We start from the raw sequence: 24,372 nt of genomic DNA, 5'->3' as shown, positions 1-24,372 counted from the left end.
GCTATTCATCTATTATACTGTCCTATCAAGTAAGTGGAATTCCTTGTAAAGTCTATATTGCTAGTTTTGTGGACTGAAAAAATTTCTTTCCAAGCACAAATGTTAACTATACAGTATATATATATATATTTATATGTATATATTTATATTATATAAAGTTTACTTACGTACTTTCATCAACCATATCAGGTCTACTTATTTTTTTTGCCCATTGTCAATAAAAGAGCAAGAATGCAACACTTGGTTCTGTATCACTTTTTTCCTTTTTTTTTTTTCCAGAGACTAAGTTTTTATTATGTGTGGAAAATTGTCAAGGGATTTGGTGGAAAAGGTAGCTTTACTCATGTTCAGCAAGCAGCATGTTTTTAAAGGCAGTTTGGATAGAAGAACTAACCGGATGGCAAGCGTCTGTCAAGTAGATAAGTAAAACCAGTATCGATTGCGCTAACTTGAATTATTTTATTTAGTAACAGCAAGCCTGGAAGCTCACACAACTCAATCCAATTGTCTAGGTAAAAACTGACAATAGTTTTTGTTGCTTCCTGTAAGTGCCTTTGTAACTCTGGTTAAAACTATGGTTAATAGGAGGGTCGATGCATTCTAGACTATTGTGCTGATGCCGCTGTGCTTGGGCTTAGTGCTGGCTGAAGTGGAGGGAGGTGGTGGCGGTCCATGGTGATGCTGAGAGTGTGGGGCATGAGAAGAGTGCCCTGGGTGTGGGGGGGGCAGCGGTGGATGAGGAGCGTGGGTGTGCTGCGCGTGGGGGTGCTGCATGTAAGGGGCGTGCTGGGCGTGCGCCGCGTGCTGGGAATGGGGCACGTGTTGGTGATACTGGTGCGGGTGCTGGATGTGCTGGGGAGGGTGATAGTGGTGGTGGTGGTGGTAGGGCGGGGGGTTCTGCTGCATGTGACAGTACTGGGAATGGTGAGAGTGCACTTGTGCCTGCGCCTGCCCCTCAGCTGGCCCTGCATGATGCATGGCAGAAGGATGCTGTGAGTGTTGCTGATGTGGGACTGCTGGAGGGTGCGGAGGTTGCTGTGATGAGCCAGATGGTGGATGGCCTTGGGAAGGTGGCTTTCCCCTTTTACTACCAAATAAGGAACCTAGGAGTGAGGAGGAGTTAGGCATAGTCTGGTGAGGGCGAGATGGACACTCTCGGGTTGATGTAGCTCTTCGGCGCATGTGAGGACTGCTAATGATGGACCCCTAAAAAGAAATTAATAGAAATAAAAATTAAAAAAATCTTAAAATGTTTAAAAGAAAAAGTTCACACTGACCCACAAACTCCTCCTTCAGTGTTCACATGGATGGACTATCTTAAGAGTTCTAGGAAAAAAATTATTTCCACCTTCTCTAGGTTGCCATTGAGGCATTCATGCCCTTCTTGGGGTATTTTAAGCATTAAATGTTTTTTCTCTTGGTACTTTAATATAGAAAGCTTTGACTTTAAATAAGAAACATGTCACGGATGAGTAACATGACATAAGACCTAAGAGTGTGTTTTTAAAGGAAAAATACATTTTAAAATACTGTAAAAAAATACCATGCTTGCTTTTTTACAACAAAAAATAAAACTACATGAAATTCAAACTAAACAGTTAAACACACAGCAGCAGATATTACAATTACAACTCCGATTTCAAAACAATATTTTAAACTTTTCTCTTTTTTTAAAGTAGTTTTCCACTACTGTATGCCACAGTGCTGCTTCTCAATCCTACCTCAGAATTATGTGTTAAATGGAACCATACCATTTTGGCCACTAAGATTTCTATGTGATTGTGTTCTTCTGACCTGTGGTCCAACGTTCTCTATTATTTAGCCTGGAATGATGTATTTAGTTTCTGGAAGTTTTGGGTTTGTATTTTTTAAGAAGAATTATGGGACACAACAGTATTTAGGCAAAGTGTGCTAGATTTAAACTGCAATCTACCTAGAGCAAACACAAAAAAGAAAAAAAAAAGAAAAAAATAGAAAAAAAAATCTGCAAGCTGAATTCAGAGACATGAACAGTATATATAAATGGTTTGAAGATGAATGAAATCTCATGAAATCCACATTGAATTCACCTATCTTAGTAATTTTTTCCTCCCATGCCCTATCTGTGCAATTCCATGGTGTCATGACTGCATACATTTAGCAATTTAACTGGAAAATAAGCAATGGGAATGGTTGAGCATGAAAGTCGATAGTTGTAGCTAAATATCAAACAGCAATAACAGTGTACTTTGTAACAAAGAGCAAGTGGGCTTTTAAGCTGGGACCAGACTGAAATGGTGGCAAAAGGACACATCATATTCATTTAACCATGCTTGCAGGAACACAGGGAACAAGGTTAGCTCAAACCAAAAATGGCATCGGTCTAAAACAAGCTGTCAGTGCTTTTTAAGCTGGAAGAATACGGAGTGAGTAGCCCAGGCATGCATTTTATTTGAGGCAGGCAGGTTATATGTTAGAAGAAAAAAGAGCAAAAAAATATGTATATAAAAGAAAGGTTTGAAATGCACATCATCACATCCAGCTAGACATCCGTAACTTCCTACTTACTTCCATATTGCTGTCTAGCGATCCTGCACTGCTGCGTCGCCCACGCTTGCCTGCCCAGGACATGCAACACCATAGATTAGAGACTGAGACAAGACCCGGGTGAAGAACAGCTGCTTTCCCTCAATCGCTAGAGGAGTCTCTAAACACAACTAGGGGGCTGCGGGGTGAACATCGCACTGGACTGGCACAGCAGCTACTACGGCAGAAACTTAGATTTGGGGTTTTTTTAAGGCCATTAAGTATAGTAAGTTTCTGAACCTGACTAATTGTTAAGAGGTATTGTTGTTGTTGTTGTTGTGAACCAACTGTCATTAGCGGGGTGTGATTTTTTTTTCAGTCTGTACAACTCTTGCAGTAGATGGATTTTAGCACCTGTATCTATAGTAGCACGGTTATGATGTTGACCAGCAACAATTTTAAATTGTTTGATTTCCTGAAACGTAATTGTCTATGAAATCTCTTTATTTAAAGACTGGTGGGATTGAGATATACTTGTGAGGTATTAATTTAAACAGAAAATTTAGTATCAGCACAGTCTGAACTTCAGTGTGGGGGTCTGGTAAGGGTCAATGGTTTCATCATTTCATTTTCAGTTTGGAACCTCAAGTGGATTTCATATAATCTTCTTTCATGAGGTTTAAAAGTAACTAAACTTAATTTTTGATCAAGAAATCTGGAATCTGTCTTGATATTATGGTTAGATTTTGTTTGTTTAGCTGTGCAGTGCTTTATCTTTACGTATGATGGATTTGTCCTCCAATGTCCTCAAACTGCTAAAGACATTTGCCTAAAATTACACATGAAACACCACACTGGTTGCCTAAAGAGCCAGAATACCTCAGTGGCTATATATAGGACACAGAATCCCAGATTTTTTCTCTCATTTCACAGGAGAGAAAAAAGCATATGGCTGCAATGGAAATAGATATTTTTGAAGAGATAGCTTGTTTGAGCATTGCTCTGCAGTTTCACAGTTCTTTACTGGCAGGGTGTACAAACAAAGCTAACCTCCGAAGAGTGGTTGGGTTCTCAAAGCTTCTCTAAAATCTGCATGTTTGTAGAAACCCAACTTTTCTCAATGCTTTACCCTTGCTTTTCTGCAAGGCCAAATATCAAAGACAATCTTCTCCCTGCATTGGTACATTGCTGCCTTCTGAATCTTCTATGCTAACAGGTGGCTTTGGGGAGGAATGTGAAGGTTTCAGCATCACTGAACCTACGAGCTACATACCCTCATGTTTATGAATCCCAAAGCCACATGGTATCAGGCTAAAAAGAACTTTGGGACTGGTTTTAAGTGGGACACAACAGTGATTCCCAGAAGGTTCACCCTTACTTCTCAATATACCCTCTCACCGACCAATTTAGACTACCTATAAGGCTTATAAGATCAGTATGATCTCAAAATACCACTGACTGGATCCATAAGCATAACTTTGACCTGGTTGGTTGTGGGATGGTGCCCTGCAACACAAGTTTCTCTTAGGAGCTTCAGTTCCCTGCAACCTTTTCCCCTCTCCCAGAGTTACTCCCCAGTACAAACCCCTCCATACTGACATTAAATCGAGGGGAAGGTGTTTGTGGTGAAGGTGTTTTGTTCAACTCTGTTGGAATTCTGAACAATTGCCCTAGGCAGCCTCATTGTCAAAAGCTTGGTGGTTCATCTCTTGCTGCAGTTTTATCTTTATCAAAACCATAACTGTGCTATCTTATGACCCCCCTGAGAAAAACTGGTTTTGATAATCCCTTATTTTTACTTCTAGTCAGGCTTTGATATTTTTCTGCTCTGCTAACGGGATTAGTACTGATTAAGACTCAAATCACTCTTATTGCTGACACAAAAACAGAGAAAGATGGCAATCTCGACTCAGCAGTCAATACTGCAAGCAAGACTGACAGCTGCCACAAGCCATTAAATGTGGCCAAAAAAGTAAGGAAAATCTAATGCCTGTTCTATATGGCAAGAGTCAAAGGCTCTAATAAAATAACCACAAACACAGTATATACACAGTATATACGGACAGAGAGAGACAGATGGATTTTTGCTTAGAATAACTTGAAGGCAAAGAAGTACTAGCAAAGCCAAGAACAAACAGAAATCCTACTAAAAATCCCTGTAAATTCTCTCAGATAGGTACTATCACTATAGACAGTGCTTTGTTTTGTTTCTTTAAAACACATTGAACCCAATTCTGTATTGACCTATAGTGTGATATGAAAGCTATTAAGTAAATCCTCCAGAGTGTTCTCCCTGCCAACATGTGTTTGTTCAGGACTGTTCTCTGGTGCTGGAGATGGCATCCTGTCCCAAAAACGCTCCCCTAGAGCTGCAGCGCTCACAGGCGTTTCAAGGAACTGGTGACCTTTGGCTCCAGCTGTATGTCAGCAGAACTCTTTGCTTGCTTCATAATTAACAGCTACGGTATAAAGCAAGGCAGTGTTCACCAAGTCTGAAAGCTGGTTTTGCTTAATATATTCTGAGCTACTTGACATTTTTAAGGCTATTACTTAGGGTGGGTTTTTAATTTATTCTTATGAAATTAAATTTCAATTGGTTTAATCTCTTCTGAGTCACCCAAAATTCACTGATATAAGACATGAATATTCTGTCAAAGAAATTTCTTAATTTACACACATATGTCCCATATATGTGCATGCATCATGTGGGACAGAATATTTCAAATTCATAGAGGAAATATTAAATAATGAAAATATTTTTACAAATTTAAACATTCCAAAAGAAATTTCAGTGTTTCATTAGTAAAAATCCATTCTACCTTCAAGAAATTGATCTCTCAGATGTGCAGATCATGACAGTAAATGTAAATATTTCTCACTGATGCCCTGTAATTCTTGAGACTGTTCTATGCCAGTGAGATACACTGATATCTGAAAAATGCATTGTGATCTGGCTTTACATGTCTTGGTAAAAAAAGTCTTTAAAAAAGTTCCTAATTAATGTTTGGGTAAAGCAAATGAATATAGCACCTCTTGTAACAATGAGCCATTACACTAGCCTTCCAAAGGCTGTGAAATTGATATATTCAGCAGCAGCATGTAGTTACTGATCTTTGAGGTACTAGTCAGCCTGACCTGCTCAAAATTACCTACATTATATACTCTCATCATTCATTTAGAGAGATCACTTTCCAGGGTGAAAATACTCTTTCTAACCTTTGTATTTTCATCTTGTTTTCTGGGTGAAACAGATGAAGCCTGAAGATCACACACCAATTGTGAAAATAGTTTCTTGGCACCTTCAAACAGGTTATTCTCAATATACTGGTTAAGCAGCAGGAGATGAGAAAGCAGCATAACCACACCTCACCTTGCTGAGCTCCTTCTGGAAAAGCACAGTGCCTCTTCCATTGGACTTAAAAGTTGTTGGTACAAAGGTCTTTACATGGTGTGTGGGGTGTCTTTGTACAACATACTTGCAAAATGGTTTGGTATTAACATCCGCATGTGACCAGAGACCTGATCCACACAAGTCTGTTTTATTTAAAAAGACCCAGTAAATTTTGTCATGCCCCTTACCATTGCTACAGGAAAAAAATCTCTGATAATAAAGACTTGCTAGTATCCTCCATCCTATGTAGCACAGCAAAATCCACGGGACAGGAAGGAGGAAATAACCTGGTAACTCTGCCTGCGTGATGGGTGAGGAGCCAAGGGCACCATTCTGTTACAGACTGATTCAGCAGGGAAAGGGATCCTGGAATTGTAGGAACTCAGCACCTTTCAAAGGGGACTGCTGTGCTGTGAAGTTCCCCCATCTTTTCCACTAAATTTTGGGATATAGGAAATTTTAAAAAATGCAAGATGAAATTTTAAAAATAGAAATAATTTTAAGAAAGCTTTTTTGGAAGGTAGAAAAAAACATTGAGGACTGAGATTATGTGCAATATACAGAGAGAATTATTTTAATTGTGGAACTACTTTATGGTTTTGGTTTGGGTTTATTTGGTAATGTATTTTAGCTAGTCTCTCCTTGAAGATTGTTTTGAGATACCTCAGGAGATAATGAGACAAGCACTACTTTTATTAGTAGTAACTGTTATACCATCCTGCTCTTCTCTGCAGATTCCAACATTACAGTTATGCCAGTTGTATATTACTGAGGCAAACCATAAAATTAAAATTTTTAACCCAGTGAAGCATGTAAATATTATTCCCCCCTTAAAGGTAAGGGATGGGGGGAATAAGGCTTGACTTCCACAGTTGCTCACCACTGTGAACTCAGTCTGAAAGCACCAGGTCCTCCAGCAACTCAGAGTCACTGGAGTTCAGACTGAGTAGCCTAAAATCAGTCAAGAAACCTGAGAGAGATACAAATAAATTCAGATCTTCCTTGACTATAGCTCAAGAATGAATAATAAAAAAGATAAATTTTTCTTTGAAGAAAAATAAAGCACTGAATTTTTGACATATTCACATCTTGGAAGAGTTGGTTGCCACATTCTGCTTTTTAGTCCATGGAGAGAACCATCAATCCACAACAAACAATGAGATCAAGACATGCTCATGCACATCCTTTTTGCAATTATGATTTAAGCTATTGTGGCAAATGCATGGAAGAACAACCACCAGGAAATGATTCCTGACATTTTTTCCTGACAGAGAAAATCTTGCCTTTTCTTATGCTTTACAGCTTAGGGGTCTGAATCATTCAGGGTATCAACATTCATTAGATCTAAGGAGCTTATGAATCATCACTCTTTTCCAAGAGAGAATTTTAAAGGCCCTTTCTACAGCCACCATTTACTACTGTGATACCTGGTAGAGAGCAACGGACATTTTTTAACAATCGTTTTGTCATATATTCATGCAATCAAAGTGCTGTTCAATCACATTTCCCCTTCACTGTATAAATATTTTAAATTTTTCAATTTGTTTTTGCGATGTTCATTGGACAATTACCTGCCTCACTGCATGACTATGCGACCAGGAAATTTTCTCATGTTTATTAGATTTAGTTCTGTTGAAATTAGAAAGGAACTCAGTAAAAATCCACTTTTATCATGGATTTTCCTACACAGCCAGACACAGTCCCACTACTCTTGTTCCTCCTCCTTTTTGATCCTGTGTCTCATCCAGAAAAAGAATTGAGGCAACCTAATTTGCTCCTGTTTTACAGAAGCGATTTAGCATGGTATAATCGCTGGGACGCAGCATCTTGCTAACTGAAAGAGATTTCTTTGGTTTCCTATGGATCATCAGTCTCATACTAAAACAAAACCATCCTCATGTGCAAGCTGTTCACTGAGAAAAGGCAGAAGAGATGCGTATAATCTCATTTAAATGACACCAAATAACAAAGCAAATAACAGGTATGTAATTGCTCAAGTCAGTTGCACTGCACAAGACCAAACAGAAACTCTCCATAATTCTCAACTCCTTAAAGTTAAAATTAAGTTTAGTTGGGTTTAACAAGCTCATTGATAAACCCTGCAGTCTGTGAGTGATTTCTACTTTTTATTATGGAAAAACATTGTTTTCAGTCCTAGGCATGCTGATTGCAGGCATGCCCTTTTGAAACATGAAATGTTTTCATGATTACAAATAGTCATTTATTGCATAGTATCCAAAACATGAATTTAAATACATGGCAATGTTTGAAAGACTGGGATGAGAAATTCCTATGGGATGAAAAAAATTGATCAGAAATCACATTTATGGGTACAGATACCCACTGAACTCACATATTCAACAATATGGTAGTTCTCATTCTCATGAAATAAAAACAAAAAACCAAAAAAGGATGATGGAGGTATCCTCAAATCTGAGGTATAAGAGTGGTGACGACTAGTGGCTTGATCTAAAATCCTTTGAAGCCAATCAAGCACCAGTATTCAACTTCAGCTGATTTTGGATCAAGGCCCTACGTCTTTTTAATGAAGCAAATGGACATATGAGTGTGAAAGCCTAAACAGAGAATAAAATAATTGAAAGAGCTCACCTCTACATACTTATATGCACATACATACACCCACAAAACACAGGTTTAATTTCAGTTTGCAATTTAATTTACTGCAGTACAGCTAAAATCTTTTCAGTTAAAAAAGGATAAAGATAAGTAGTGTCTACTACTAAGATATACTTACTACTGAAATTACAACTATACTGTAACTCATCACACAATTGAAAGAAGTCAGGGTATGCAGCACAGACTATGAACTACCAACAAAAAAATAAAATAAAAGTAGCTACTCTTCCCAGAATTAATTCCTGAAGAGTGGGCATGGTGTTCAGATATGACTTCTTGTAAACGACAGGGATAGTGTTTAACACCAAAAGACAAGGCTATGACCCATGGTAGCCTTTATTCCATGGGTATGCCAGTTGTGTATTATCAAGGCAAACAATAAAATACATACCAAACTTCCTCTGGCTTTTCCTTGGCTAAAAAATCACACCACCACTCCTTTCCAGTCTTTAGCTCTACTAACCAGTTAATAAATCTTAAGACACATCAGTGGCATTTTGGTATGTTGGCATTCTTGTCCACTAGGGCTTCCTTTATTATACTGGCAATAGTATTTCACAACAACCTCTTTTGCAAGAATTGGAAACTACATCTTGAGTTACAAAACAATACAAGAAGGTCAGGGACACACTGTATCTGAACTACACAGCTCTAGGCAGAATTTAGTAGGGCTTCACTCAATTTCATTCATCAGTGTGGTAACACAGGTACACTTGAGCACAACATACACAGAAAGCGGTCATTACACAGAGACCAGTTTTGTTTCTTTTCTCTCTAAGCCTATTGTATGAAGGGGAAGAAGCAAAGGGGAAGAAAAAAAGAAAGGAAAGCTAAGTGGGTTACTCCTAGCACAAGTAAACCAGCAGTTTTTTAATAAAACACTTACAATTTTTCCTCTGTCTTCACTCTCCTTTAAAAGTATATATAGCAATCTACAATGGTTTAAATGCTTTCAAATAGTGGTTGCTTAATAGAACAAGGGTAAAAAAAACAAACAGAAATTAAACACAAACTATGAAAGAGGAGCTATTTAAAATGTTTGAGGTTTCAGGATTACTAGTCCTAAAAGCCCACTGCGAGCTGGGCTTTATATGCATCATTCACACCTCTGCATGCACTAGTGGGAGCAAGGGAAGAAAGGCAATGCTTACCTGCTTCAGACAGGTCTCGCAGGGAGCTGCTCAGGGCGCTTCTCTTCAGCCCCTCCCCAGTAGCATAGCTGTCATCCAGGCAAGCTCTGTTCAGCGTCCCATTGCCAGAGTCTTTTTTCAGGCTGGAGCACTGAGACATGCTGGGACGCACCACACCCTTCTGCTTTTCTAGCTCAGCTGAAACACAGAGAATAAGTGTGCAATTCATATTCACTGACTGTATGTACTGGAGGACACGGGAACATCGCGGTTTCTGTATGTGGTCACATACAAGAGTTCATTCTGGCACTGTTAAATGCCAGAGAGGAACTTCAGCCCTGTACTTACACAGGAGGAAAGGCTATTCCTCTTTTGGAAACATGGTAGCTAACATGCCATGCTTAGACAGTCATCAAGCTTTCAGCAAAATATATAGATTTGTACTATGGCTACTTATTTGAAAGAACAGAGGCATATCAATGTGGAAATGAAGAAATATTAAGTGAAACTGTTTTGAAGGGTAATCATTGAGAATTTCAGTGTGATGGAAATTACCCCCAAAATTCATACTGCAATTTATATTACAAATTACAAATCCATCTCTCCTCTGTTCATTGCCATTTGCAGTTTGTCCAGGCTAAATTTCCACTGCAGCTACACTGCAGTCTATGAACTCAGCTGGGGCTTAAGGTATCATTGGGTTTTTCCACTTTCTAGAATCAAAGCCATGGAAAAAATCTCACATTATTTTGAACTTTTAAAGAATCCTAATGGGTATACACCAATTCAAGATTTTCTATTTTGATTATCTTAAAAGTGCTCTATTATATGTACCTTTGTACTTACACTCTATTCTGTGCTTTTCCATTTCTTGAACCTCTGCAATTGACTCCCTCAAGTCATCTGTAAACTTCTTCCTGTCCTGAGGATTTGGTGCATTGAAATTTATTAGCACTTTGATATCTGCTCCTGGAACAGCTGACGTGAGCCGAATACCATTGGGATAATCTAGAAAAAAGAGTCAAGAAAAACTAAGCTCTGATTATTCCAATTCCTCTCCATTAAAAAAAAAAGCCCCAAACAAAACCCAAACAACCTCCTCCCACAACTGATGCTACCACATCAGGAACAAAGTCAGAGAACTAAGTCTAAAGGCAGAGAAAGAGAATGAAAATCCCTGAGATACATTGGAACTGCTTAACTGTCAAGATGCTGAATAATTATTGAAAGACAGTAGTTAAGCAGCTGTTACCCTTTAGGTACAATGTACAATATGAAAATGTAAAATCCCAGAAAAAAAACCCAAAAAAGTCCTCAAAATTAAGGTGATATTTTTGTTTCATGGAGCAGATCTCATGAGCTACTTTACTCAATTGGGACTGAAGTTTTGCTGGATAAAGTCTACTTGAACACATCTCAACTACTAGAAACTGTCTTACTTTTAATGTAAAGTTTGCAGGAACACACACACACTAGCATGTACAGCTTTTAGTATTTTCTGTTAAGCTGTACTCCCTGGACACCCTACTTTCTCTTTTTTTCTTAAAAAAAATAGTTAACATTTGCTGTGAAATTACAGGCACTGTCAGAAAAACCAGCAGATATTTCAGCAAACTGTCTTTGCCTCTTTTCTAACTGCATATCTGAGAATGCAAATTTTATCAGCTTGTAAAAAGTATCTTCTGGTTGAGATAAAAGGCTCATTTACAGAGAGACAGATTATAAGGAAGAGTCATTCTGCTGCAGAAAACAGAATCAGCCTTTGCTTGAAGCACAAACATGTAATAACTGGGTGTCAGAAAACCTCAAAATGTCCATTTTAATTCACTGTGTTTTCCTTTACTTAACTGCCTGACCTTATTGGTTTGCCAATGCTCTCAAATATTTACTTAAGTATTCAACCTGAAGTTCAAGTGCTCTCACATGCTAAAATCTCATTCCCTGAAGAACCAGCAGATGATGTAAGGTAGTCTTTTCCTCAAAGTCATGAGGTTGCAACATATACATACGTAAGATGTTGAGAAAGAAGTGCAAGCACTATGCTTTTTTAAAAGGATACTTTGGCTTCCAAATCAGATTTGCAACTAAAAGTGAAGCCAAGTCCATTTACCATTCTCAAGTGAAAAAAGGTGCCAACTACCACAAGCTTCAAAGAGAACCAAGGGAGCAAGAATCTGGGACTTCTGCTTCAACATCTCCCACAGAAGCAAAGTGTAGCCAATTTGCTTCTCCTGATCACAGGACAATTGCATCAAATCAGACAGCCACCTCAAGCTGTCTGCAGCTGCTGTCATTCAGCATACAGCCAAAGGTGAGGAAGAGTCTGGTGCTAGTCAAGCCCACGGATGTGGGAGGGGGGTGGGGGGGGGAGGGAAGCATGGTCTAACAGCATGTGCTGTTTTCAACACTAAAACTGGATATGCAGCAAACAGCTCCAGAAAGCACACTGCTTGGAAAAGAGCTTATACAACCAAGCAAGGAAAGCTGGTAACCCCAAAGTCACAGGGGCTACTGTCACATAAGAATGAAGAAAAACAATCTTCAGATACTGAAGAAATGGAAGTATTTTATTACCAGAGATACTCCTCTACATCATATTGATTAAGCATCAGGAAATGCTGATAAAAGTATTTACTGGTTTCAGACACACTCTCTTTGAAGCGATCTGCTTTATATTTTCAATGATTTTGATTGAAAATGTAAAATACATCCTCCTTTATGGCCTATTTATTTAAATGACATTATTTTCTCTTTTGAAGCTCATCCATCCCACAATGTAACAAACTTCTATCATCAGAAGTCAATTCTTTTGTCATTAACACCATCCCTTTCGCTCAGTCTCACCAGTAGTAATGCCAGTATTTTTGTTGCTTCTACTTCAGCAACACTACATTTCATTCACTTGAAGACAGCTGATCCTGACAGCTGCTACACACAGATTTACTGAGTGGCATGATGCCTCTGGCCAAAATACCCCAAAGCTTGCTCGGGACAAGGGGAGCCAATAATTTTACAAACCAGAGAGGAAGAATACTCTTTCCCAATGGGAAAAAAACTGCATTTCACCTGACAGACACCAGTATTAGAAGTACAATCACCTCACTGATTCAGCGCAGTGAATTCACCTTAGGAGCCTGTCCTGGTTTGGGCAGGGACAGAGTTAATTACCTTCTTTGCAGTGGGCACAGTGCTGTGGTTTGGATTTAGGACCAGAATACTGTTAATAACACACCAACATTTTTCACTGCTGCCAAACACTCAAGGGCTTTTCAGGTTCTCACGCTGCCCCACCAGCAAGAAGGTGGGGGGCACCCAAGAAGCTGGCAGTGAATACGGCCAGGACAGCTGACCCCAACTGCCCAAAGGGATATTCCATATCATATGATGTCATGGTCCATATATAACTGGGGGCAGGGGCTGAAGGCAGTTAGCTTGAGAGTATTAGCTTCATCTGGTGAGCAACTGCCCTGTGCATCACTTTTTGTATATTCTATTATTATTATTGTTATTATTATTAATTATTTTTCTTTTCTGTCCTAACAAACTGTCTTCTCTGAAGCTACAAGTTTTACCTTTTTCTTTTACTGACTCTCCGCCCCCCGTCACACTGAGGTGGACAGCGAGCGAGAGGCCCTGTGGTTGTTCTAGCTGCCTGGTGGGTTAACCCATGACAGAGCCCAACTATGTCACCTAAATATCACAGGTGTCCAGCTCATTGAGAGGAATCCAACCTTTCACTCCCAGTTTAAGTATAGATATTTTTAAGTGTACTTCAAGGAAGTGTTCCTACGTAGCATCGTAATGCGATTTCAAGAAATTAGTTATTTATTTAACTAGACATCAGAGAAATGATATATCCATCTGTTTTTAGTAGAATCTAGGGTAGAAATACTGGTCTTCCTCTCTAAAAATGAATTTTATATCTTATCATGCGTGCATAAGAGAGAGAGAATGAATGTGTATGCATATAAATAATCTGCAGGCTATATTGCTGCTATAAGCTCTACAAAATCTTCCTTTTTGAAATCTCCAGATGCTTTGACTCACTAACAGCAACTCCATAACAGGTTGCTCAAGAGATGAGCATTAGAGCACATTCTCAAGGACAAGTGGGAACTAACAGCCTTCCACAACAGAAAAACACAGACACTACTCACTACTGTGTTACACCAAACTGTACCCAGTTCGTCAGGAAGGTCAAGGTTTGGTTTACAAACCATGAATTCAGGTCAAATATAACACCTTCCCATATTCCCAACAAAAAAAAAAAGATTTTTCTTGGGCTGCTGTCTGCTAAGACTGAGCTTGACAAGCATTTAGGAGAATACTGGATTTATAGAGATCACAATTGACATAAACAAAAGGTGTCAAACCCCACTAACTTCAATTCAGATTCTCCGTGCTTTGTGTTTACCTTTGAATGAATACACATTACCTAGGCACAAAGTTAAAATATATGTCAGGAAAATGAATTAAACAGTGGTTAGAATAACATGTATCATTAGAATAGTCATTATTTATTATCATACATACAGTTCCAGCTAACTGCACCAGTGACTCAGTAGCAGATATAGCATTATTTATTTCTTTACAAACATTCCATTCCTTACCAGCACACTTCCAGATTTGGCTTCTGAATAAAACAAACAAACAAATCTAACAGCAGTCTTGTTGTTTAACTGATGCCATCTTATTTTAAACTTTAGGGCTAAATTAAGTTTAGAGCAATTTTATTCCTAAATTCAGAATCAAGTCTTGTCCACCCTGTCACTCACATGAGTTTTATTTTATTATAAATAAAACAGTCATTGAAAAAGAGAGGAAAGACTTACACTGGTTCTCAAAAAGAAGAACTTGCATTCCATAGAGGGAAAAGGACTGTCGAAAACTGTATGTGACTGAGTTCTTCTTCTTTTGAAAAATCTTGGTCACCTGAAAGTTATCACATAAACAAAGTTAAAAATCCCTTTTAACATATGTGTTTGTGGAAAATTATTGCTCTTAAGAATTAGCATATAAGAGAACATTTTATGCCAAAACTAGCTATAATCTGCCACAAAAGGTGAATTTGTAATTTGTTTTTAATTTAATTTAATTTTTTAGTGCAACTGTTATATTTAATCTACTACAACTGAGGAAATGAAGCTAGCTTTGAAGGGTTGGTATCTCTTAGCCAGAAGGGTTCGTATTTTATCCAGATAAAATATGTGTCCTCTATTCTCTAGAACTCTTGGATATTCCAAAAAGAAAACATATAGTGCATTCTAGCAAAAATTTAAATATGCTTAAATATTCCTTTTTAAACAACTTAGCTGCACGCTTCCCTTCATGCTTTTTTCTTACAGCCTGACAACAGGCAGGACATGCGTACAGACCTCTCCATACCAGCTTAGTCCTTCATACTTACATACTGTGCACCCTTGCAAACCTACTTCTAACTAGTAGTAGCATGTTACTTCTATTGCAGCAAAAAGTAAAGGTTTCCATGGACTCAGGTTTTACTGAGAGAGGTGCTGTAGAGATCACAGGGGCACAGGGTATCTATCACTGGATGAGACAGTGTAAGGCAGTATTTGGTGGTGTGCACAAGTGGGCTTTTTCATAACAAACCATAAAATAGTTTAGTTCTTAGTTCTCAGGTAACAGCCAAATATATTCCAAATAAAGTGCAACAAATTTTCCTATTTTTAAATCAACCAAATAATTCCAAGCTGTCACTAGCTCTACACGTCTGTTTTTCAAAAGATGAGGTCAAATTAGATGCACACTAAAACGTAAAGATTTACTAAAAGTAAAGTCAACTGTAAAATGTATTTCACCATATCCTATTCCAGCGAATAAATAAGTCTAGTTCATAGAACATCTGGGGAATACATAGTATGTAATTTTGTTTTTCCACAGGTAACTTGAATTCATTATTCACAGAATAAAGAATGTCTCCGTTTATCCATTAGGGAAATGGGTAAACTGGAAGTAATTTTGTTAAGGCTATTGCATCCAAGTACTTTCTTACAGTAGAGTACAGGAATCAATGAAAGGCTTCAGTTTAAAAGCGAGTTACATATAATGAGGAAAACCAAGAGAATTTAAAGTGTGATCATCCCAGGATTGTTGGAGTACAGAGTAACAGGTAATAGGTGTTTATTTTTAGGAATGCTCGTGCACGAGTTCCACTGATTTCACAGAGACAGGCACTTCTAAACACCTCACTAGAAGCCTGTCCACTGGAAGTACGTACCACAAGAAGATCATTAAATAAAAAAATTTCTCGCTGGTGCAATCCAAGCTTCTGAGGTTTATTTGGATCTGGAACTTCAAACAGCCTGCAGTAGCAAACAAGCCTCCGGTGGGGTAGAGAGAGGACCTATAACAGGACAATTTTCATGGTTAACATAGCAATATTTAGCCAAGAAAGAGCATCTTTCATACCCAAAGTCTTTTTTTTTTAATACTTCAAGGGTTTTTATCTCTGAGCCCATTAGACTTTCTCATCAGAGGACCAACAACAGAAAAATTAAGATTTATATGCCAGAAACTTGCATGACATTCAAACTTCATCAACATTCTTCTATAAAATTATCTCTAGCAGCTTGCATTCCTGTATATGGATGCCAGCAAAAGTTTTACTGGGGATAGAGCTTTAGTTTGGGAAAGGATAAAACCCTGAAAAAATGTGAGAGCTCAAAGCAAAGGATGTTTGCTTTCCTGAGCATTTTTACATATCTCTATTAGGAGAAAGGGTGCAAAGCAACTTTAGCATTTGAGAGATAAATACACTGATGTTGTAGATTACATTTTGCCAGCCACTGAGTCAATTCAATTTGTTCACTCCCCAATACCAAGGAAATGGTGACATGAGGAAAAAGTAAATGCATTTTCAGTCTGGCTTATTTTCTCATGCCAGGAAGAAAACCAAGAATAATTTTCCATTTTCTTATTTGAAATGTCTGATGAAGCTATCTCTTGAGCTGCTGTTGTTAACCTAGTGAGACTTCATTTATTTCAAATGCAAATGATGGTATCTTGTCAATAATATTAAAATAAAATCATTAAAACTTAAAAATTTGAAGTAGGGAATATCCCTTGGTAGCTAGACACACATTTCCTTTATATGCTGCATTTCTTTCTAGTTCATGGTGCTGCATGGGAATGACAAGATTTACTAGGCGAAGAAAAACAGTCAAAGACACTTAATGCTGCTGCTCCTCCCTCTACATGAACAGGGGTGGGGAAAAAAAACCAAAACAAAAAATCCCAAGTGGGTAAGGGGGGCAAGTTTAGGATTCATTAACTGCCCTTGTTCCTGGTTAGTTATCAATTCAGTTGGTGACATTCCAGTTTTTCCCCAAAATCCAATCATAACCATGCTAATAACAGATAAAATGCTAATAGCATTTAATTTATCTATGATGTCAGATTAATCACCTTCCCTGAATTTGCAAGGAGTAGGTATTTAAGAACAAATCTGACATGTTCTAAAGGAGACAGCATGGTGAAGAATGCTGAGGAAACCAACAGTTGTTTTCAGGCTATTCCAGTAACTGAACAGCTTACATGTGCTCTCCAGGAAAAGTGTCGGGAATAAATGTTACATGTTCTCATTCTCTCTTACCTCCAGATTTAGTTTCCCCAGCACGTGGCTGGCTGAGATTTGCTACATCAAGACAACAAAACACAAGGGTAGTCACTGAGACTATGAACTTGCAAACAGCTACAGTCAGCTCTGGTACTGAAACTTAACTACAGATGATGCTTTCATTCACAGCAACAGATGACCTGGGAAGATTCTCTTCCACCACACTTTACAAAGGTTCCATCTTTCAGTTTGTTTTTACAGTGCAGTGGTACTGCTAGACATGCAGCCATGAAACAATGCAGGTACATCATGCCAGCTCTGCATGATTTTCATGGCTTACACAGAAAAAGCAAGACATGGAAGACTGAAAAAAACAAAAGATATTTTGAAGTTCCTTCTCTGTGTTGCCTTGAGTGAAAAGCTAATGCATGGTGCAGTTATAATTGAGAAAAAAAAATAGGATTAAATCTGTATAGCGTAATCAGATTTTGGTGCACTATGCGCACTCTGCTGGGGGGGGGTTGTTTATTCAAAACTACTGTCAATAATGCTATCACAAAATTAAAGTGGAACACTGCATTAGAAGACTAGCTTTAGAAATATTATTGAAAATACAACTATAACTTAAATCTGGAATCAATATTTTCTGTCTTCATCTACCTTTTAGAAGAGAACTGTTAAATTAATTGGCAAAACCTTTCTAGGGTATCATTTAATATCAAAGTGGACTATAAAGAATAAACACAGCAGGGGCCTTGCGGAAAGGTGAGGTGTTACTGTAATTTTACCTATTTATTTATTCTTCATTGGTTGTCTCATTTCTGAAATGATAACAGCATTTGGAATTCCAAAACTGTGTACTAAGAAAAGGTCTAAAAAACTCTTGCCAATAAATTAAGCAGTCTCTCCAGGAAATGTATTTTTAAGAAAAATCTTCATCTTTGGAGGGTTATTACTATAAGAATAGGAAAACTTTGCTTGAAAGAAGCTAATTTTTTAAAAAAGTGAAAATGTAACAGAATGCATTATTGCCAGTTTAAGAAAAATGCTGCCAGTTAAAATGACCACAAGTTTTGAAGGAGTATGAGAGAAATACCTACACAACCAAGTCCATGATGCAGAGATCCAATCTACAGTAGAAAGACATATACAAGTTCGTTAAACTTCAGAGAAACACAGTACTGTATCATAGCAAGTAAATACGTCATGGTCTTACTATGACTAAATGCCTATAAAGTAAAAACAAACATTTCTATCAATAAAGGCTGTTGGCTGTTTCCTACATTTTCTTTCACACAGTTAAAAAGTCTTACAGCAGAATCCTTGAACCTAGGGCTCCACTGAGGGCATTGTTCTCTTAATCCCATCTGATTTACAAGGTCAGGATTAGTTTTAGGATTTGAATTGCCATATGCCTGAATAAAAAAAGAACCACAGGAAAAAACCAACATCTCCCACAGCAGCCTATATATAAACCCAAATATCCAAACAGCTATGGAAGAGAATTTTCATATGAAAGCATAAGCGACTGTCAAATCCTGATTCAGAATGCTTTTTTCCCTTATCCTCAAAAATAGGTAAAAGCTTTTATTAAGGAAATTTTGCTTTCTCTCTCCTCTGCTTCTTCCAAGAGATCTCCTCAATATTTCCTTACTGGGACACAGATGTAAAGTGGAATTTTTTTTATGCTTTTTTTTTGGTCCCTCATTCCTTCCCTCCCACCCCGCACTGAGGCCTATCTGAGAAGAGATTACAATTCTCTTTAAAAGTGACACACAGAATCTTGAGATCCATGTTTTTTTTCTTAATAAAAAATCTCCCAACCCAGCAGTTCCTGCTGCAGTAAAGCACCCTGGAGTTGATAAAAAAACTGATGTAGGACTTAAAAAACATGCTAGTGGTTTTTTTGGCTTTGTTCTGGGCTGGTTTTGTGACTCGTAACACAAGGATGACTCTAGGACTTGAATTCAGGAAGGCTGACCTCTCCACATTAGGTAACATTGTTAGCATGTAAAAGATTGGTTTTAATATATCTTTGTTCCCTCAGCTCCTAAAACACAGGAAAAAATGATGTTGCCTTCCTTTTCATTCTTCTTTCCCAACAGATGCTTTGAAGATAAGTTTCTATAGCAAATATATATTTTATATATAAAAAATATCAATTATATATTCCAGGATTTTTCCCACAACAAAGAAAGAGGTATCTTTGGTTGCTCAAACCCAGCATTAGAATCCCTGGGATCTGATTTCCAGATGAGTTCTGAGACAAAATGACTCACTCTCCACTTACAAATACCAGTTCATAGAGCTAGCTGCAAAGTTGAGAAATACACTGACGTGAATGTAAGTTTTTTATCACTCTTTTAAATTATGGAGCCATAACTGGTAGCATAAACTTTGAAATATGATTCTCTGCACCATCGCTTTAACAACACACTTCAGTTTTCTTGAAACAAACATGAGACCTGCCTAAAATGCAGGTATTTCAGTATAATTTCTGAAATGTAAACCTTCACATAGAGATAAGAGATTAAGGCTCATAACTTCCCCACCCAGGAATACAGAACTGCACCAACAAATTCACCATCAACACTGTGAATGTTCCAATCTTATGGCAAACCATTATTTTGCAGTTTCTGCCTTTTGCCACTTATCATCAATTTATCCTTCTAAGCAACAACTGTATTGTTCTGTCCTGTACACTGCCCTACGCCTCCTCAGTAACTGACAGGAGGCAGTGTAAAATGAACTCACCGGCTTCTTCCCTACTATAAGTTTTTCAACCTTCTGGACTTGGGATACATGATCCTCATTCGTCTTCAGCTCCCGCTTGCGGATTCGCTCATAAATCCCAATCAGCATTTCTCGTGGGATATCTTCCCCATCATCCACACCTGCAGAAGCCAACAGTTCCTATTATCAGTCCGGCTCTGACCAATCTGACACACACTGTTCTCTCTCAGCAAGGTAAGCTTCTCAGCAAGGAGAAGGTAAGACCATGGCAATCTGTCTTCTGTCTGCTAGCTGTACTGCTGACATTGCCCAGGACTGCTGATGTCCTTGTTTATGCTGTTTTCTTTTATGCCAGAGTACTGGCAGCTAACATTTCCTATGCTGCTCTTGCACCTACCGTACCAAAGCAGCACAAGTTACGTTACTCATTACTGAAGCTCTGATTTTTGTCCAAAAGTTTGTTGCCCCCAATATGCCAAGACATTGATGGAGATTACACGTTAGTGTTTTTGTTTTAAAACTCTAATCTAGAACTAAGCCATAAAAAGGCTATGTTCCTATGTCAATTCTTTGATTATTATTATTTTTGTTAATCCTTTAAGTTTCGTCTGTTTGGCACCAGAGCTCAAATGAGATAAAAAATCCTTTAGACAGTAAAACCTTCATACAGCTTCCTCCTAGGACTATACCACTGGGGGAAAGCAGAACAACCATTCCATTTTGCCTCTGTCTCAGTAATACTCAACAGTAGAACCTTATGAACACCCAGTAAAATTAATTTAACCAATATTTCCTGTACGATTAGAAAAAAAAATTACTCTGGAAAAAACAAATCACCAGAATAGCCTAGTTACAGTATTATTGTTTCACACTGTGTGATTACTATTGGCATGTCTGCATTATGACACCACAGTGTCTTGAACGCTTGATCCTGAATTTTTAATAGCAGTGGAAGCAGCCCAATTTCAGTAAGCGACTTAAAGCTGGATTTCCTGGGGACAGGGAGATACATGTACATCTTTTAAACAGGTTTTAAAGCAGCAACCTCTTATCTCCCATTCAATATCCAAAATTCAATACTTAGTTGCCCAGTGGAACAACTGCTCATGTAAAATATTCTGTGATAAAATAGTTTCTTTGCAACTAGAAACAAGCAAAACTGCCTCTGCTCTGTTCCACACCAGAAAGTCTTCCACAGGTCACCCTGTGCAATCCAGTCCTTTAAAGTTACAAACAAGGCAGCCTGTTACAAAAATGCCTACGATAATAAGAAATCTCTGGTTTTCAAGCTGGAACTGAGAGAGAAGGTACTGCATTTAACACAACAAACATAACTATTGTATTATGGTATGAGATGAGCATCAGGCCTTTTGTGGACTTTATGACAAAATCTTAACTTAAATTTTGCTACGGTAAAACATCTGCTAAGCATAGATCATTCATTGCTGTCATATAAACCTAAGGGAATAAAAACACCAAACAGGACTTCCATTTTCAAGATCTGAAACTCCAGAACACCACAAGTATTTTTGTTTTATTAACACTAAACTGAAAGTACCACCTGCAGACATGAATACAAACTGCCACACATCTGAGACGTACCAGTATATTTTTATGTATTAATAACTTTCTACCATTCAACCCACTTTTAGGTCTCACTGAGAAAATGGCTGTTAAACATACATCAGCACTTGCTGGTGCCTGCAGTAGTGACCTGTTCTGCTACCATGCTGCTACATCCACTGTTGCCAAAAGGAAGGAGAATGTGCACTATGTTGTGCTTATCTTTCTTAAAAGCAGGAGGAGGAGGAGAGGAGGAGAAGAAGGGAAGGAGGCTTGCAATGACTGAGCCAGCAATTCTCCTGGCCTTTGCACAAAGACACAGTAATGGAGCTATAGTAAAAGCTGCTTTTTCCCTATAGGCACAAACTATCTTAAAGGGAAAAAGGGGATGGAGAGTCCAGCCTCATTTTATTTCTCTAACATCTGAGTGCTCTTCTGAGATAAAAGGTAAATGCTGTCAGATCCATTCTTCCCTGAGTACTCAGGAACAAGAGGAGATACCATTTCCCCATGTGAGATCTCCCCTCTCAGCTCTACAGTGACTGCTTCCTGTTCAGCAGAGCTCAGCTGACCCGTCATAAAAATCTTGGTTTGTCCAACAGAAGGAACCAGGATAGAAAGAGCTGAGATACAGATTTGAAAAAATATTTTTGTTTTTTTGGCAATCTAATTACAGGCTGAGGTGTGCCATGGTTTGACATACAGTTTCTTGATCAGGAAATGAAGATCAATGAAGAAACTAAAATGAAATTTCAGTGCTATTTACTGTGTACCTTTCAGGAAGGTTTTAGAGTTGGAATTTATGGTTTTTTTTCCTGCAATGAGAATTGAAATCTTTAGTTGATTTCCAAAACTCTTCATCCTGGCACAGTGATTTGTGTTCCCTGATATACCCATATATACTGTCTGAGGAAATGTATGTTTTACCTATTACACAAGTTTCTAGCAAAGTCATGAATCTGCATCTCATAAGCATGTGGAACACTGTTACATTGCTTAGGGTCCCAGGTTTGTACCCCTCAACAAAAACATGGAGACAAAGGCTGTCTCCTCTGTACGTTTACTTAACAAGAATAAGAAGCTTACACTTTTGAATCTGAGGGCAGAAAGAGATTTCCTTTTAGAATAAAACTCTAAAATCTTTAAGAGACCTTACTTGTTTTTTTTCAGACTAGAGATCTGATATCCCTTGTAATACATTGTTAGCTGTGGAGAAATCACCAACTATGAAGACAGCATCTCTGTAAGGATTCATTAGTAAGCTTCTGCTGCACTGTAGTGGTGTAGGTTACTATCTAGAAATCGCTTTCTTCCTCCCAGGAATAGTCCACAACACATGGAGACACTATGTGAAGATTTACCTACATATAAGCAAACACACATGAATTCTTTGCAATGGAATTTATTTCCACTCATGCATGTGCATAGAAGTTGTTGCCTTTCTGAGTTGCCCTTTGACTTTGTAAGAGTGTAAATGTGGCAAATTCCAGTTGTATCTGAGAAATTGAGGCACTGAAGAATTCTGAATAGGAGGTAATGGTCACTTTTCAGCCAAAGAACTGAGAATAAAAGGACCTGACAATACATACAGAACCCCAGACTGGTGGGGGTTTTCAGGGACCTCTGGAGATCATCCAGTCCAAACCCCTGCTAAAGCAGGGTCACTTTGAGCAGGTCACTGAGAATTATGAACAGGTAGGTTCAGGATCTCTGTAGAGAAGAAAACTCCCTAAGCTCTCTGGGCAGCCTGTCCCAGTGCTTGGGCACTGCAGACTGAAGAAGTTTTTCCTCATGTTCAGGAGAAAACTTCCTGTGTTTCACTTTGTGCCCATTGCCCCTTGTACTGTGACTGGGCACCACTGAGAAGAGTTTGGGCCCTTCCTCTAAACATCCATCCTTTAGATATTGATAAGCGTTAGTCAGATCCCCTCCCAGTATTCTCCACTCAAGACAGACAAGATAAAAACATCAGAATACTATATGCTTAGTTCTGTTTTCACTGCTCCAGAAATAACTAAAAGCCTGCAAAAGTGACAGTAGTTTTAAAAGTCAGGGGAAAAAAGATGCAGGATTTTGTCTTTTTCTCAGAAAACACATGGTATTCCTTCAATAACAGTTACAGGAAAAGCTTTCTTGAACATCATGTTTAGAGTCTGCTTACCCCTTAGATTCTTGACAAAATCTTCTAGCTTCATTTTGCGTTCTGGTTTGACATTTGGGCTGTACATATCAGTGTTTAACAGTATGATGGCAAAAGCTAGAATGAAGATGGTATCAGGATTTCTAAATTGTCTCACAACACCTGGGTTGCAGATACAGTATCGTTGGCTGTAAAAGAAAACAAGGAGGGGAAGCTGTCAGAGCTATCAATTACTATGCTAATTCCAGCAAATAACCCAACTGCCCCATTCCAGAAGCTGAGCAAGCTATTAGTCATGTTCCATGTATCTATTAGTTTTCTGTCCAGGTATTTTCATAATCCAACCTTAGAATGTGGAAAGCTTTTGTTTCCTACTACCACTGTAACTTCTGAGTACAGATTCTGAGCAACAAGAACTTCAGAATTTCATTTTTTTCCCAGTGAATAATACCTACTGACACCAGGAAAGAATACAGCATTGATTTTAGATTACTGCCACGTGATGATTCACATCTCATCCTGGTCTAAAGCACGCTTGTGATAGTATTAATAAGTTAATGCTCTTTATTCCACTATTGTTGAAATGCTTAAGGAAGGCTTGAGAGCACATAAACTCTAAAATGGAAATGGTCTTACAATTCCTCTCACACAAACTATTATATGCAGCTTGTTAGAGACATTAAAAAATACTTGAATT

The 24,372-nt window shown here is 38.2% G+C and overlaps 1 protein-coding gene across 1 annotated transcript in view; it reads right to left on the bottom strand.

The window, feature by feature from the left end:
• Positions 1-441: 441 nt before the first annotated feature.
• IQSEC1 (IQ motif and Sec7 domain ArfGEF 1) overlaps positions 442-24,372 on the bottom strand; it is a 71,176-nt gene continuing 47,245 nt past the window's right edge. The window contains exons 6-14 of the mRNA XM_084269468.1: positions 23,697-23,863; positions 19,994-20,133; positions 18,340-18,369; positions 15,902-16,027; positions 14,496-14,595; positions 10,510-10,671; positions 9,685-9,861; positions 2,548-2,597; positions 442-1,206 (exon numbers count right to left, since the gene is read on the bottom strand). Of these exons, the coding sequence (XP_084125594.1) occupies positions 601-1,206; positions 2,548-2,597; positions 9,685-9,861; positions 10,510-10,671; positions 14,496-14,595; positions 15,902-16,027; positions 18,340-18,369; positions 19,994-20,133; positions 23,697-23,863 (1,558 nt within the window). The 3' untranslated portion in view covers positions 442-600. The remainder of the gene's footprint in view (positions 1,207-2,547; positions 2,598-9,684; positions 9,862-10,509; positions 10,672-14,495; positions 14,596-15,901; positions 16,028-18,339; positions 18,370-19,993; positions 20,134-23,696; positions 23,864-24,372) is intronic.

Source organism: Gallinula chloropus, assembly GCF_964237585.1.
Source record: "Gallinula chloropus genome assembly, chromosome: 12".
NCBI classification, from domain to species: domain Eukaryota; kingdom Metazoa; phylum Chordata; class Aves; order Gruiformes; family Rallidae; genus Gallinula; species Gallinula chloropus.
The sequence above is the reverse complement of the archived record's forward strand: the minus strand, read 5'-3'. Positions and strand labels throughout refer to the sequence as shown.